This window comes from Eublepharis macularius, chromosome 14, assembly GCF_028583425.1.
Source record: "Eublepharis macularius isolate TG4126 chromosome 14, MPM_Emac_v1.0, whole genome shotgun sequence".
NCBI lineage: Eukaryota > Metazoa > Chordata > Lepidosauria > Squamata > Eublepharidae > Eublepharis > Eublepharis macularius.
This window is the reverse complement of record NC_072803.1, coordinates 19,971,122-19,988,251: the sequence shown is the minus strand read 5'-3', so window position 1 is coordinate 19,988,251 and position 17,130 is coordinate 19,971,122. Positions and strand designations below refer to the sequence as shown.

The following is a 17,130-nucleotide window of genomic DNA, read 5'->3' as shown; positions in this document are numbered from 1 at the left end:
CTGAATGCTTCAATTATGTACGAGCTGATGGCGGACCCTCCACTCACAGGGTTGGGCTTCCATATCAAAGCCACGCTGTTCTTAGTGACGTCAGTGACCAGAGGTGCAGATGGTGGCCCTGGCAGAAGGCTTGGTTCTGGGACCTGCATCTGGAGGTCAGCCCCATTTTCTACAAAAACAAATATGGAAGAAAAAGGTGAGATGGTGACAGTTTTGAGAGCCAGTGAAGGGCAGGACAGGGTAAACCTCAAATATTCTCTCTGCCTTTCAAAAGAACGTAAAAAGGTCCATCTATTCTAGCCTCTTGTTTCAGTGTCCAAACAGTTGCCTTGGAGGGCATACAAACAGGGCACAGAGGCCTTATGTTGCCTGTTAGCACTGGTATGCAGACATTTATTGCCTTCAAATGTGGAGGTTCCCTTTAGTCATCATGACTAGTAGCCTGGGACTTCATTAGATGACCTAGGACCATTAACCCGCCTCGCAAGGTTGTTAGGAAGATAATGGAGGGATGGGAGAGAAGAGCCATAAACATTGTCCTGAACCTCTTGGATGAAGAGCAGGGTAAAATGCCATAAATCAGTAACAGCTGGCATACTTGCAGATCTCACACTCAGTGAAAGCTGTTGTGCCACTTTGCAGAGTAAAACCATGACTAAGAAAAATGAAACTATCAATAAAATGCATTAAATGCATACAAATAGCAGCATGAAAACAAAACAAAAAACTCAATGACTTGGTAGTACCAAGTTGCTAGTGATCATATGTATATTACTAGTTAAGCTAAAAAGAAAGAAAAACAACAACACAGGTAGCACAAACAATCCAACTTTTCCCCCCTAGTAAAAAAACTTCGGAGCAATCAAATAAGTAACAGCAAAACAAAAAATATTACGAGAATGAAGAAAATAGCCCAGTTCAAAAAACCTCTGCAAACATCAGGCAGTGAGGCCTACAGAGAGAAGGTCGCCAAATCTACCACCAAGGGCCTCTACACTGGTACAAATTGAGAGGAAAGAAGTCTTGCCAGGTCTTTTTAATCACCATCCCTGCAGACTACCAATATAAAGTGCACCGCATGAATGATGCTATCTTCTGCTCTGAGACCCTGCTAGCTTTGAAAAATGGGTTGCAGATCCTCAAAAAATAAATAAAAATACTCAGTCTCTTAGCTAGCGATTCATCAGCATACTTTCCTGCTATGGCATCTCTTCTTTGGAACTCTATGCCATTTCCAGTGAAAGCAATTTTTGTCATAGAACGCGGGATGATTTTATTTGATTCGGGAGGTTTCCCCCACCTCTCCCATCGAGCCACCCCTTTGGATATTAAGAACATAACACCAGCCATATTGGATCATGCTGTCTATTTAGTCATACACAGCAACAGATGAAGCTGGGTCAGACCACTGGCCTATCAAGGTCAGCAATGTGCATACTGATTGGCTGCAAGTCTCCGGGGTCTTGGGTAGAGTTCTTTCACATCACCTGCTCTTGATCCTTTTATCCAGAAATGCCAAGGATTGAACCTTCAGATGCAAAGCAGTTGCTCCTCCACTAAGCAAATGCTCCCCGCCAAAGTATTCCATATCCTTTTTCACAAAAGGGACTACGGCTACCACATACCCCCTGATGGCCTACCAGAGGGGCACAGAGGCCAAAATCTGGTGGAATTTTCCCTCTCTTGGCATGGATATTCAGAAGCTTACTATCTCTGAACACATGCAGTTGGAGGGTATCTTGAGGGTAGCTTGGCAGAGAATTGCGAGATGCAACTCTTCAAAAATAGTTAAATAACTACACAAATGGATCAATAGGAAAGATCCCCACCCAAAACTGACAGGAGCAAAGGCCCTGCTGTTAATCAGAGGAAGAGAGGTTAGCCTCAAGGACGGGTCTTGTCTAGGTACAGGTCTTGTAACTAACTGGTCTGTGAATTAATTCTGGTCCCAAGTCTTTTGGAGAAATATGGAGTCCGGTGGGACTGTGGGTTTGCTTATTCACTGGGCTATTTTCCAAACTCCATCTTGGCCGAAAGAGAGTTCTTTATTTTAAAGAAAAGTCTGTAAAACCCCGTGTGAGGTCTGGAAGGCCCCAGTTCACCACCACATATTTGTGTCAACAATGTTATTCCTTGAGGTGGTTTCACATTTAATTGTCTGGGCCCAGCTCTTACTGGCAGGAATGTGCTCGCTGGGCTAGAAAGCAGAATGCGGCTTACTGCGTTTTCAACGAACCATTCTCAGACAGGAATCCAAGCAGGGCTCCTGCTGTGGAGGGCAGCAGGAATCCCTGTCTTGGAGACACGGGCGAGCTCCAGTTTTAAGGCCAGAAGACCCAGCTGTGATTTCATGAGCTCTTGAATAAGCTAGAAATTCACCCACTCCATTCAGGCAAGGAGACAACCACTAGCACGTAAGCTAGAGACGGGTGGTATACTTGATGCATGCTTGAGCCTGCTTAAGTGCTGTCCCGAGAGATGCAAATAGGGAAAATAACATCAGACTTGACCCTTGGTTACCAAGGGAGAAGACCCAGCTCAATACTTTGCATGTCTAAAGGCTAGGAAAGGCCTCAGCCTGAGACCCTGGAGAGCCACAGGGTAGATGGCAGCTTTTAACCTCTGCTATGATTCTTGCCAGTGGCAGAAGTTGATAGGTTTGGATACGGGAAACCCAAATTAAAACCCCTGATGAAAACTGGAAGCTGGTTTTTGCAAAGGGGGGTTGTTGTTGATCTAGCCCTGTGGTGTCTATTCTGCCTGGGAAGAACTCTCCAGGGTCTTGGGTAGAGAAAGGTCTTTCCCAGTACGGCCAGCCAGAGACTCTTAGCCAGGGACTGAACTTGGGACCTCCAGCATGCCAAACAGATGCTCTCATTCAGTTGCTGGGTGGCCATCTGCAAACGACTGCCCTTTAGCCTAAGCGAACTTAGTGGGTGGCTATGAGACTACTCATGTCATCTTAAACAGAGATACACTCTGCCAAGTCCATGGAAGTCAATGGGTTTAAATGGGAGTTACTCTACATAGCGTTGCACTGTAAATGACAGCTCTCTTTAAGGAAGAACAGGGGAAGAAAGCAAGCAAGAAATATGCCCATGAGATGCCATCCAACACTGGGCCACCATGATGGCTGAGGATCCGCCGAGGCCCGTGGACCGACTGTACTCTGCTAAATGAAGATGCTGGGATGGCATCCCATTTCTCTGTTGGAAAAGTGCCTGGTAGCAGTGGAGAAGGCAGAGCACAAGAGGATCTTGGGATCTGCTACCTTCTCCAGGCACCCTTCCTCAGGAAACGGGACATTGCCCGAGACACCTCTGCAACATCACAGCTAGAAGGAACGCTGGGGGGGGGGGACCAACACTGACTCTTTCCTGCATGTTGTACCAACGAGACTAAAAGGAGCCCAGGTCCACTGTGATCCAGCTATAGGAGAACCTCCAGAGGCCCTTGCACATCCTAAGCATCTTTGAGGCTCTCCCATTTCCGTCTGGGAGGACCACCAGTGGGTGTGCAGCCCTGACTTTTGCATGCCTCATTTAGACCCACTACCACTTATGAGACTAACAGATAGGACAAAACAGCGTAGCCACAGTTTGGGTGCATGTGTGTAAGAAATAATTCACAAGTGGGGAAGAGGAGAGAAGGGAGCCCTATTGGGAGTGGACTGGAAGAAAGGAAATGGAATGAAGGACCCAAGAACTACGTGGTCAAGGGCCTACAGAAACCTATGGCCAGGACTGACCCTGAAGCAATACTGACCTTGCACTGCCAGAAACCCACTCCATGTTGTCTCACCGGTTGAGCTTGTTGCAACACAAACATACAGTCCAGAGTCCGAAACCTGAAACATGCCAAAAGTAGGAGATTATTCATTCCTAACTATGGTAGAAGTAACTCTGGGAGTATTTTCATTTCTCATAATAACTAGACCGTATGTAATATGAATCCTTTTCTTTGGGTGAATCCCACGCTTTAGTTCCAGGCTATGGGGAAAATCAGGTTGTGAGATAATGGCTACAGCTAGTGTAGGACAAGCCCTGATGTCCATATGCACTTCCATGTTACCATTTTGAGACTGCAGAATCCTCTCGCAAGTCCCTTGTATGATTATAAGGGTTAATGTAGGAAGGAAGGGCCCATATTCTTGAAGTTTCCTCTTCTAATCTCAAGACAGTCCCGAACTCAATAGGCATACATAGGCAAGCCTTCACTGTCTCCATGTATTTATTTTATTTATGTCATTTATAGTCTGCCTTTCTCATGGAAACTCAAGGCAGATTACATAATATAAGATTAGCACAGTCAATATCAAGGACATTTCAATAAAACACTGCCATAGGGTAAATACATGCAAGTTTACAAAGACACAACATGAACAAAAATCTAAAACAAAGTTGAAGAACTGCTGAAACAGAGCACAAGCAATTCGTCCCTTTCTCCCATAACAGGATACTGATATTGGCGTATCTGACAAGACAATTGTAAGTCACTACGTAAATCTATTTTGAGGTCATAAGAATAACCATACTAGATTTCTTGATTAACTATGGTGTGTAACTCACTGAAAATGTAAACCTGTGTCTGGACTGAACCATTCAGCGTACTGGTGGGGAATGCTCACTCAGGAAATGCTTCCCTTATTGAAAAAAATTCCCTGCATGGAGAAAGCTAGCATGTCAAGAAACGGGTTAAAATAAACCTTTCACCTTGCCAGTTTTATGTAATCATTTAGTGTACTTCTATGTCAAATCCTAATTGTTCACTCCCTTCTTGAATCAATGTAAAATTAAAAAAATACCAGTACAATATTCTCAGTAGAAACACTAACATTAATCAAATCAAAAACAATACAAATCAAATCAAAAACAACAATAGTCCTTGATGTATTGTCGAAGGCTTTCACGGCCGGAGAACGATGGTTGTTGGGGGTTTTCCGGGCTGTATTGCCGTGGTCTTGGCATTGTAGTTCCTGACGTTTCGCCAGCAGCTGTGGCTGGCATCTTCAGAGGTGTAGCACCAAAAGACAGAGATCTCTCAGTGTCACAGTGTGGAAAAGATGTAGGTCATTTGTATCTACTCAGGAGGGGTGGGGTTGAGCTGAGTCATTCTGTATGGGCTCCAGTTCTGAAAAACACCAGGCCAACAAAACACTCCACACCCGACAATAGCCCTGCAGAGAAGATTAGCACATCAAGCACCAATCCATATGCAAAAGAACCTCCTCAGGATTCAGTGAAGCCTCCCGCCATTAGCATTCCACACCCTGGGAAACTCTTACAGAATGACTCAGCTCAACCCCACCCCTCCTGAGTAGATACAAATGACCTACATCTTTTCCACACTGTGACACTGAGAGATCTCTGTCTTTTGGTGCTACACCTCTGAAGATGCCAGCCACAGCTGCTGGCGAAACGTCAGGAACTACAATGCCAAGACCACGGCAATACAGCCCGGAAAACCCCCAACAATAGTCCTTGAGTGTGTGTGTGTGTGTGTGTGTGTGTGAGAGAGAGAGAGAGAGAGAGAGATGCCGATGGCTTTTTAAAAAAGGAACTCTTTCACCATCTCGTAATTAAAGTTCAGAAAAAGTAGGTGCCAGGTAAACAGATGCAGAAAAGGAGATCCACAAAGAAAGTACTGCAAAAAATAAGACCAGCTAACCTGACTTCAGTAGCCACCCACTTTCAAAGCTGGAGGCATTTAAAGCACAGCCTCTGAGCAGGAAAAAAGATCTCACAGAAGATGGTGGTTTATGACATAGTGGAGATTTGAACCCAAGTCTCCCTGACCCTAAGTTCTGACAACTATATACAGCACATAAGCTCTCAAAAGGGCTTTAGAGAACCCACACTGAACTGTTTCCAGAAGTTAACTGGAAGCCACTCGTACTCTTTCAACACCAGCCTCACAATTAGTGGCCCCACAGATCCATCGGGGACTGAAGGCTTTGAGTCTGGTGGCACCTTAGAGATCAACAAGATTTTTAGGGTGCAAGTTTTCAAGAGCCAGAGCTCCCTTCGTCAGAAACCACTTCTGGACGAATGTTTCAAACTGTCTTCCAAGGCAGCCCCAACTCAAGTCCACAGCAACAGACTCATTTGGATACAACCAGAGCACGGAGAGCTGCGGCCAGTTCTTGCGCCTTTCCAGGATGGATTCTCTACCTGGAGGAATCTGGCGTGGTGGTGGAGCAGTACTCATTCACGTTAGCTGTCTAAAACTGTATAGCTTGGACATGTTTCCCATGTCTTTTACTGTTTGTGAAAATTATCCCGAAGGCTGTCGGATGGGCAGGAAGGGTTCCTTTCCCACAACACTGGAGTTTGCGGGGTTGGCAAGACTCCGCATACAACATCCTCTCTCCGGAGAGCTTGTCACAGGAAGAGGAAGTTGGCATCTTGGAGGGGACCATAGTTTGCTCTGCTGATGGCAAAATGGGAAATTGAGAGGCGAGAGAGGCGATCACGTTAATGTTCCCACCAGGTGGGCTCTGAGCTGAGGCTCAAGAACCACTGCCCCACTTTTCCCCATGAATCAGAGTGGCCTGATGAGGCGGCCCATCCTTGGGGACCATTAACTCATACTAGTCCTCCAATCCACCTGACAGCTCTAATTTTTTCCTGGGCAAAGAGCCACAACTGCTATAAAATGATGCTATTAGGCGCACTGGGACCTGGCTGGTGCATTAACCTTCTGACTCTGACACAATGAAAGCACAAAACCAACGTGAAATATTTCACTCCCCGCTGACTGCCGGCATCAATTTTTAAACAAATGTTTAGCGTGAGTTCTGTGTTTTGATAAGTAATTCATGAATAACCTCCATGTTACCCCGACGGCGGATCCAACCCTGGTGCAGCAAAGGGGCAGGCTGGACTGTGATCAGGATTGCAGAGAGAGCTACATACTATCCGGTAAAGCCTCCGCCTCAAATCCTTTGCCTCTGGATGTTCACCTCTTCCCTGTAACTTCAGTCCTGTGCCTTTTATATTCCCCAGGCCAAAATGCATGTGCCAAGAAAACCCACATTCCTAGAGCTAAATTATGCAAATCTAACGCACCGCTAGACAAGTGCTTATTATACACAATGCACTGTGTTGTGGAGGTTCCAAGTTTTCAAAGAAATGTGACTTTTGACGACTAGCTGACAAAGGGAAAATGAGAAAGGCGTAGACAGGGAAAAAAACAATGTGAGCATGGGCAGGACTGACTGTCTTTCAATACAAGTTCTGCATTTATAATACAGAGCTATAAATATTCTGGCCTACCTTAAAGAGTTGTTGTAAAGATACTGGCTGAGCATGATTATTTTAATGGTAATAAAAAGTACTATTATTTTGTTAATGCATTAGAAATAAATGTACTAATGTACACTAAAATGTACTAAATAAACCGGGTTTGATTCCCCATTCCTCCACTTGAAGCCAGCTGGGTGACCTTGGGTCAGTCACAGCTCTCCGGAGCTCTCTCAGCCCCACCCACGTCACAGGGTAATTGTTGTGGGGATAATAATGACATACTTTGTAAACTGCTCTGATGGGGCATTAAGTTGTCCTGAAGGGCGGTATATAAATCAAATGTTTTGAGGATGCAATGTTCCCTGCTTCAGCCAATGTGAACTGGACTGCCATCCTCTTTTCTTGTTCCCGACTGCCCTCTATTCATGCAAAGCCTTGCAATGTACAAAAATTCCTTTGGACTAATACAAGCTCCTTGCATGAGGATTTTGAGGCATCCCAGCCCTAGAAGGCTAATTCTGTAGCATTTCTTAGGCAAAGATCTTCACATTTGTAATTTTATCTATCCCTCACAACCAAAAGCATTGCTTTTAGATAAGAAAGGGCAATGTTATTGTTGTTATTGTTACTGTTGTTGTTTTGTTGTTATTGTTATTTATAGTCCACCTTTCTCACTGAGACTCAAGGTGGATTATACAGCATGATCCATACAGACAAAACAAAATAGATTGCAGAAGTTGAAAACAAGCAGAAAATCCGATAGACAGATACAATGCTGAAAAAAAGCTTAAGCAATTTGAGATGACATTAAATGATGTGGAAACTACTCAGTAGGAACATACATAGCAACAGGTAATACATAGAAGTATAGTCTAAAGTCCCCATCTCTTTATCAAAGCAACTCTGAACCATTTCCTTATAGCACACCCTTATTATCTCTGTAAAAAAAACCTCCTGAATTATTCAATTTTGCCCTGTTTGTGAAAAGCCAGGACAGTGGGAGCTTTCCTGACTTCTTCAGGCGGGCCGTTCCATAAGGTGGGGGCCACCACAGAGAACGCAGGTGTGCAGGCAGCTGTTGCTTTTGCCCATTTGCACGGCAGCCCCTGCAGAAGGTCCACAGGGCTTTGTCACACCTCCCCCCTGAATTGGATTGGGCCACAGTGATGACGTCGAAAGGGAGATGGAGCCTGAGTAGCTCTTGAATAAGTCCAACCCTCAGTTATCTAGTCGCTGTTTAGAAGCCTGGCACTGTATAGCATGTGAGCAGACAGTCTCCTGCTCTGAGGAGTTTCTAAGGAGGAGAAGGAAGTGCGGATAAGCTGGAGAAGAACCAGCACTTGTGCCTGTTACAGCTGTTTAGGCTTAGGGAAGAGAGATTGCGTCAAGGCCACCACGGACAAGGTAGGCATGTGAGGAGTACATGAAGGAAATGCAACAACATGCAGGTGTTCTGGGAGGTGGTTCAAGGCATAAGGGACGGAAAGGGAGAAAAGGCAGAGCCTTTTGAGTGAGCAGTCTTCAGACGGCTGAGGATGGTGCAGCTGGAAGAGGAACGCAGGTGATGGGTAAGGGTGCAGTGCAGTAATCCCCAACAGAGTGCCTATGGTTGCCAAGGCACTTGCCAATGGGCTTCCTGACATGCACTTATTTCTTCCCTGAAGCATCTCTTCTCTGAAGCAGAGAACCAATCCCAGCTTTCTTCCACTTCACTAGGAGCAGGAGATGGTTCAGAAGGGCCCAGAAAGCACCAGCTTTGTGCCTGCTGGGCGCACCTATTTGTAAGCAGTTGCCTCCATTACAGGAAGCTTAATTCAGAACCTCCTCACGTTTTGTGGAACCTCCTAATGTTTTGATCGCTTTGAGCTGCCAGGGAAGCCCTGTTGTGATTGGTTCCCACAACAGCCCTTTTGTGTAGAGTATATTTAATTTGTAGCAGAGTAGCAGATTTGCACATTGGGCATAATGAGAACACACTCCTGAAGTTTAGCTCTATAAAAATACTTTACTACATAAAAGGATAAAAAGGTTACACTGGAGTAAAATAAGAAATGGCTAACTGGCTACATCTTGGCCAGCCTGTGAACTAAACAGAGTGAATTGTTACATCATAGAGAGTGAAATTAGATTGGATCTAGACTGAACAAAGAGCAATAAACTTCTGTATATCTTTCTATTGAATTGCCTCCCCCCTCCCAATAAACTGGTTGCCCAATAGAGAATCCTTATCCAACTTCATTAAGCATAGAGACTCCCATTTCTATGGCGGGAAAACTCACTGGACAGCTAAGTGGTTACATGCAAATAAGTTTTCTAACTAAGTAACACAAACATCAGTTTAACTCTTTCATGATTGAACTAAAACACTTGCTAATTCCCAACATTTTGATATACCATAGATTAAGGTAAAGGTAGTCCCGTGCAAGCACCGAGTCATTACTGACCCAAGGAGGGATGTTGCATCACAACATTTTCTTGGCAGACTTTTTGTTATGGGGTGGTTTGCCATTGCCTTCCCCAGTCATCTACACTTTACCCCCAGGGAACTGGGCACTCATTTTACCGACCTCGGAAGGACAGAAGGCTGAGTCAACCTTAAGCCGGCTACTTGAACCCGGCTTCCACCAGGATCGAACTCAGGTCATGAGCAGAGCTTGGGCTGCAGTACTGCAGCTTACCGCTCTGTGCCACGGGGCTCCTAACATGCCATAGATTACTCATTCTCAAAATTCCCAAAGAGGCCACAGATTCAATAAGGTTGGGAACCCTGAATAAAAGACCAGAAGAGGTTGTCGGGGGAGATGCCAATGACAAGACCTCTGAAGCTACGGACAGGCAAGGAGCCTGTGCTGGATCTGGGCGTGGCCAAGACCCAAATTACGGAGGGGCATCTCACGGTCAGAAATATGGGTGAGGTGAATGATTTGGGCAGCTGAGTGCTTGACAGGAGCTCTCATATGGGCTTTTCTGACCTTGCGCAGATCAATCAGGAGGCGGTCCAAAAACAGGAAGCGTCTCCTGCCAACATCCGAGCATGTCATCCAGGGAGAGACACAGTCACTGTTCGCATGTTATTCTTAGGCATCAGCAACAGTACCATTGTTTTATTTAAAAGACACCCACAACAAGATGCTGACAGCTTCTTAATTCTTTGGGAAAAGACTGAAGATGTGTCATTGGAGGAGCTGAACATGAAAGAGAACGAGGGCTTTGAGAGGCTTGCTCACACCGAGGGTTAATTACCATCAAGCTCTTCTCCACAAATTACGTATAACCTTGGCCACAACGGAATTCACTGGCATGCTCGGCTCTTTGTTTATTGATATTTACTTTGTTAAAAGTAAGAAAATGGCAGTCGGCTGTTTTTAGCCACTAGAAACATGCACACACACACAAAGAAACGGCTTACTGCCAGTTAACAACATTAATTTCTTAATAAGCACACAGTCGCCCGAGCTGTTCTCTGGTCTGCTTTCAGGAGTGTTTAACAATTCCTATTCAGTTCTGAATCAGGCAATTACAGGCTCTCTTTTTATCAAGTAATTTCATTACTTAGCAATTTGCTGCAATTATGAAAGCAAGCAATTCAATTCCTAACTATGTTGTGGAATTCGTGTGCTTGCTGCCTGCTTGCTCACTAGAGAGACTGAATTTACCCAGATGTAGAATGAATGGCGATCTGGACACATGTCCGAGCACTCACAAAATTAGTTCAAGACACTAAGTGGAATGGGGAAAAAAAACCAACACAGTCAATTAATGTTGATTTTATCACACAACAGTTGGCTATGTGAACTGGGCTGCTATCACTCTAAGGGCCAAACTGCACATTATGTTTTTTGATGCTGAGATCCTGCAGTCACATAACTGCCGTGGGAAAACACATTCTTAAAGTCCCTAGAAACAGGACTGGCCTCCGAATGACATTTTCTAAGCCGAAACAGCAGGAAGCAATTGCCCCTCCCCAGCTGTTCCGGCTTGGGAAAACATAAAGGAAGTAGGCAGGATCCCCTCTTCCCTCCAAGCCATCATCTAGAGCCCAGTTGGGCTTTTGAGGACTTTAAGAATACATTTTCCTACAGATGCTGTGTAGGAAAAGCAGGCAAAGTGGTTTGCCACTGCCTGCCTCTGCACAGTCACTCTAGTCTTCCTTGGCGGTATCCCATCCATCTATTAACTAAAGCCGACCCTGCGTAGTTTCTGAGATCTGATGAGACTGAGCTTGCCTGGGCTATCCAGACCACGGCATGTGGACCACTACCTGATCCTTTTAACTGGAGACAATAGGAATTGAACCTGGGGCCTTCCGCCTGCAAAGCAGATGTTCTGTCCTTGAGCCATAGCCCTGCTACTTCTTCCATTTGCCATTTTTGTGGAGAGGAAAGGATGTCCGTATAAAAGTAAAAGAATGTAGGTTTGCTGTGTAACAGACAGCATTTTCAGATTTCAGACCCTGCGTCTAGAATGGGAAGGAGACAAACTTACCTGTAGGTTTGTAATCTGCAGAGTTCCGTTGTCTAACAGACTGACTCTTGGGTCGCTGCCTACAATCCTTTGACTATCTTTCAGCCACTGGATGCTGGGTAAGGGGTTTCCAGTCACATGACACTGCAGCTGTGCTGTAGAATCTATGGCAAGGGTTTGATTTGTTGGCCCTCGGCGTATGATGGGTGGAATACGATCTGATGTCACTTTAGGCAAAAATAAAATAACATAACATGGGTTTTTATTTATTCATTTAAAACATTTTAATGCCACCATTCTACCCAAACAGGATGCCCAAGGCAGTGAACACAAAACATTTGCACAGTAAAACTGCATTTAAAATAATCCAAAAACCATTCAATAAAAACAAGAAAACACAGAAACACAACAACAAACCCCAGGAAGAGGATCAATAACAGTTACTGGGGGTATATCAAATGAAACAAGTCTTCACATGCTTGTGGAAGACAATGAAAACATTTGAAACTAACACCAAAGATTCCTAGTAAGACAAAATAATGCAATTTGGGCTGTGATTGTAGAACACGAAAGGAAAAAGAAAACCCAGAACGATGTGTGCAAACTTATCTATTTAAGACCCCAAGACCACCAGTGTAGGAAAGAGTTTATTTCTAATAAAAGTCACATTCTGAGCTGAACCAGTAGCTTTGCTCCTTCTACAAGAATGCTCTTCTGAATTATTCTGTTTTGCACATTTCGCGAATTAATAGAAGCGTGGGGGCCTTCCTAACAGCCTCAGGACAGGTAGAACATTGCACAATGTAAGAGTCATCCCCAGAGAATACTTGTGAATGGGCACTTGCGGATTCCCCATGATAATTCTTATGTGTTAGTAAATTCAACATTACACTAATTCTACAAGTAGTGCCGATGGCCGAGCACCGTTTTGTCGCAACTAAGAGTTGAGGAGAGACAGTGCATGCAACGAAGGCCAACCAAACACCCCTTCTTGACCTCCTTAAACTAGAATACACTTTTTAGTTCCTAATGACTTCTCCAGACTTCGCATTTCCTCTTGGCCTTTCTTGCCAATGCTATGCTTTTATGGTACCCCTTCCTGCTATTTCTCAAACAGGCCCAATGGGAATAATGCTGGAGCATTTTCACTCTTGCTCAAGCGGAGAGGTTGCTCTCATTTCTCCAGGGCTGTGAGACTTCCATTCTACGCCCCCCCCCCCCACCCCGAAATCCAACATTGATCTTTGCAGCATCTTAAAAGCGTCTTGCATGATGGATCACAGTTTGCCTCTTTTCTGCCATCGTAGCTACAGATGATGGGACTCATATCCATCAGCTTGTTTAGTAACACGTAATTAAATAGTCAATTAAAGGCAAGTATTAATTGATTACCTGGAGATGTACTGCCCTGGAACTACAGGCAGCAGTAAATGTGTCAACACATACCTTTCATCTGAGCTATCACCTGACTGATCCGAAGGGGTGGAAAGAATTTCAGCAAGTGACTAAATTATGGGAGGAAGCTTTCACATCACAGCCGAGATGGAATGTGCAGAACATTCTTACCAAAAGGAAATTAGCAAATCGTTCGATTCCATGAAAAAATGCTTAGCACCACATAAAGAATGAAAGAAAACACCTGATGGATTGTCCCAAATGCCCATCTAATCCAACACTCTGTTTTCAGCAGTGGCCATCCGGAGGCTTCTGGGACACTTACAAGCAGGACTTGAAAACAAAAGTCCTCTCTCCTTTTATCTTCAGCATCTAGCATTCAGTGGTATACTGCCCTGAACACGCAAGTTCTGTTTGGCCATCATATTTCATGGTATGTAGGGGAAACTTAAGACCGGAGGAACTTCTGCTGCTGGAGGAAGAGCCACTTAAATTGGAGGAAGGGGCCCTTAGGGTAGAGGTAGGCTTCAAACTTTGTTTAGGGGAGTGGTAGGATACAGGCCAAACGCCGTTGACAGACCAATTCTTCATGAACATGTCCAGCCCGGTAGTTTATGATCCTGCCGGAAGTGCGAGTTCAGCAAAGTCACTTTATCCTTCTCTCAGGACGCAGGCAACCTTATACAGTCCAGCAGTTATACTAGGAGCCCATGTTTGCTCATGGCTTTGTTACTGGATATTTAAGCTGATTAATACATGACAGAGTGCACAGATCTGGGATCTCCATCCTGTGTAACAGTCAGGTATGAACTGCAGATTCTCCTCGGTTCCTACATGTGAAATGTCAGCTTGGGATGGAGAGAGTGAAAGGAAAGGGTGTGTGCCTTTCATCCTCCCTCCCAACAGCTTTTTCCCAAATGGAAACAGGCCTGAGGAGGGTGCTATTTGTTCCATTCTGGAAAGTAACATGTAACTAATCAATACACACACAGCCCCCAATGAGGCAAACCCCCCACCTGCCTGGGCTGGTTCAGGCCAAGAAAATGGTGCGGTGAATGTGGGGGGAAGGTTATTCCCCCCTTTCTCTCCAAGCTGCATTCCCTATCTGAATTGTTCTTTTGCACACCAGTAAAATATGCCTCTCCACCCAACCCCAGGGAAAATGTAAGGCTTTAAGTGCTAAATATGCATGTGTGAACCAGATCTTCAGAGGAAGGTATCTGGGGGTACGGGCAGAATGCTGGAAACACGCTGGTCCAGAAGCTCAGCGATGCAGGCAGGCAGGCAGGCAGGCAGGCAATCTCCGGTTTTGCTCACATATTGAAAATCCCTGCATTCGTTTCCCAGTCTTGTCTATCTGTCTATCATTGCAAACAAAGAGAAGCCATTACACAGAAATTGCTTGTTATGAGAGGGAGACGGTTAAAGATTTCTTATTCAGAGATGAGGGGCCCGCGTGGAATTAATACGGCAGAAGACATCAATCATCAGCTATGGACTTGACTATTATTTAACACAATAAGAGAAATGCGTATCGGTCCAGTGATACAAAACGTTAAGAAGTGACCTAGTAATGAGAAATCAATTTGGCTGTTATTAAATACTTTGCCTGCCGTGTTGTTTACACTTGAGGAATTTGCTTCACAGATGTACACACAGAAATTAAGAAGTGACATTAAAGAGCAGGTAGGAAATAATTCCCGTGATATGCATATAATTTCTCACCCACCTCTCCAAAAACACTTCCCTTTTTGCTATGTAATTTGAAAATATGCTTTACATATACATTAAAATGCACTGGATGAGCTAGCGAACGCCGGTCAAACATAACCATGGAGTCTAGCCCTGCTGAGAACCACCAGACATATTCCCTCTTAGCCCCCCAGCCCCGACCCGCAACCAATACCCAACCTAAACACTGCAGGAAAACAAATCACATGAGTTGCTCCATGCCACCCCCCCCCCCCCAGGCTGATTTGAACCTTCAGAATGTTTTCTCCCAGTTCCAACTCTCGGTGAAACAGGAGCTGTAGACAAAGTGGGGGAAACGGGTGCACCAACCTCGGTGTCGCACTGATGCATCCCTTCTAAAAATGTCAACAAACTTTCCTTCTCTGTCATGACATTTCCATTCAAAAGGTGAGGGAACATTTCTATTTTTTCAAAACCAGAACTAGTGGCAGCTGATCCCCTGATGCCATCCTTCTCATCAGCTTTGCTCATCCTATCCAAGAGCCCTCCAGGTAGATTTTTCAAAGTAAGTATCACCCTTATGTGACCCCTGTTTAGCCATGATGGCTACATTCAGAGAACTAGCCAGCAGGGCTTAGGACTCTCACATACCATTTCCCCTTCTACCTTTCCTCATGTGCACATATAGATGACGACTCTGGTCTGGAAAATTCCTGGAGATTTAGGAGTAATGCCCAAGGAGGGGCACAATTTGGGGTAGGGAAGGAAATCAGCAGGGATGTGGTGCCATACAGTCCATCTCCAAAGCTGACATTTCCTCCAGGGGAATTGATCTTTATAGTCTGGAAATCAGTTGTAATTCTGGGAGAACTCCAGGACCCAACTTGTGGTTAGCAGTCCTAGGTGCAAATTTTTCTAAGAAGCTACATTTTGGCTTGGGTCAAACAACAAAATCTGCTTTGTTTGGTGATGGGTTTGAATCCTATAGTTCCCTTGGCTGAGGGGCATGCAGGAGACTGCACCTTAGAAAAGGACTGTCTCTCTTGATGTGATCTTGAGCAGCAATGCAACACCTTTTGGCGGTGCCCTTTTATTACAGCAGTAACAGCTTTATCATCTGGACCGTAAGGCCTATCAAACCAAATGTCCCATTACAACAAAACAGAGAGGCAGCCTAGAATGAGATACAAACCTGTAAATCAAGCCTGTTTTTGGTGTGCCTGTAACCCACACATCTGAGCAAGCCAGCAGCTGCTTCAATGAACTCGAATACCACGTGTTCCCCCACCCTACCTGAGAAGGGCTTAGCATTTGTGCTTCTCTGAATGCTTGACATCGGTGCCAGTTTGACTGCGGGTCAATGCCATTGATCAGATGTGCTGGAGGGGGCTTGCTTTGACACTATGAGAAATGACACTAAATAACCGCCCTATCAAATGGAGGCAAACCCCAGAACACAGGCAGATGGCAAAAAGGAAAATGGGAGGTGGATGGTGGGTTGGAGGAGCAGGGCATGGAGGATTAAAAGGGTACTCCTGTCCTGAGATATTTACAGAAACAGCTATTAATTGAGTGTGAAATATCATTACCCTTTCTTTGGCCAGCCAAAGCTATGGTTTATTTTAACTATGGTTAATTTATGAAACCAGAATTCAGCTTGGAGACACTTACTCAAATCCTGGCTTGCCTCAACAAACCTTTGCAACACCTCTCTAGATTTCAGGTCAAAGTCTTACACGTCACCTACTACCTGAACTTTTTAAATGGAGCTGCTGGGGATTGAACCTGGGACCTTCTATTTGCAAATCAGGTGCTCGACCACTGAGCCACATTTCCATCCCCACCCCCCTACCCCCTGCAAGGAAACAAGCCAAGATTAGGACAGGATGTCTGTGTTTGCATATCATACAAAGTCATTAGTGAACATTAAATGCAGTTAATAAACCAGCTTCAAACCATGGATTAAGAACCTGGTTTGACAGACTGTAACTAACAGTAGTTAATGGAGTGGCCTGCATTTGGACAATCGTGAAAACCATAATAAATTAAACCATGGCTTTGCAATATGCTTGAACTGAACCATGTAGTGGCAGTAAAATAGGGGCTGGGAATCACCAGCAGTGGAGACAGAATCCAGGCAATTCTTGTTCTTGCTTCATCAATTTGCTCAGAAAATGATCTGAAGGCAAATAACACACGTGCATTGCTGAAAATAAAGGCCAAAGCAGAAGGGAAGCTGGGATTTCTGTGATTGGAGCTCCCAAGTGGTTTTTTTTTTTAACATCAAGTGCATGGGAGACTTGGTTCAAATTAGGATCCCAGCAAGATAGAAGAG

General features: G+C 44.8%; 1 protein-coding gene across 6 annotated transcripts in view; it reads right to left on the bottom strand.

Moving 5' to 3' along the window:
- ROBO3 (roundabout guidance receptor 3) overlaps nt 1-17,130 on the bottom strand; it is a 226,761-nt gene that overhangs the window by 31,548 nt on the left and 178,083 nt on the right. For all 6 annotated transcript variants that reach the window (XM_054997456.1, XM_054997460.1, XM_054997461.1 and 3 more), the window contains 3 exons: nt 11,730-11,935; nt 3,766-3,847; nt 1-169 (listed from right to left, as the gene is read on the bottom strand). In XM_054997456.1, the coding sequence (XP_054853431.1) occupies nt 1-169; nt 3,766-3,847; nt 11,730-11,935 (457 nt within the window). The remainder of the gene's footprint in view (nt 170-3,765; nt 3,848-11,729; nt 11,936-17,130) is intronic.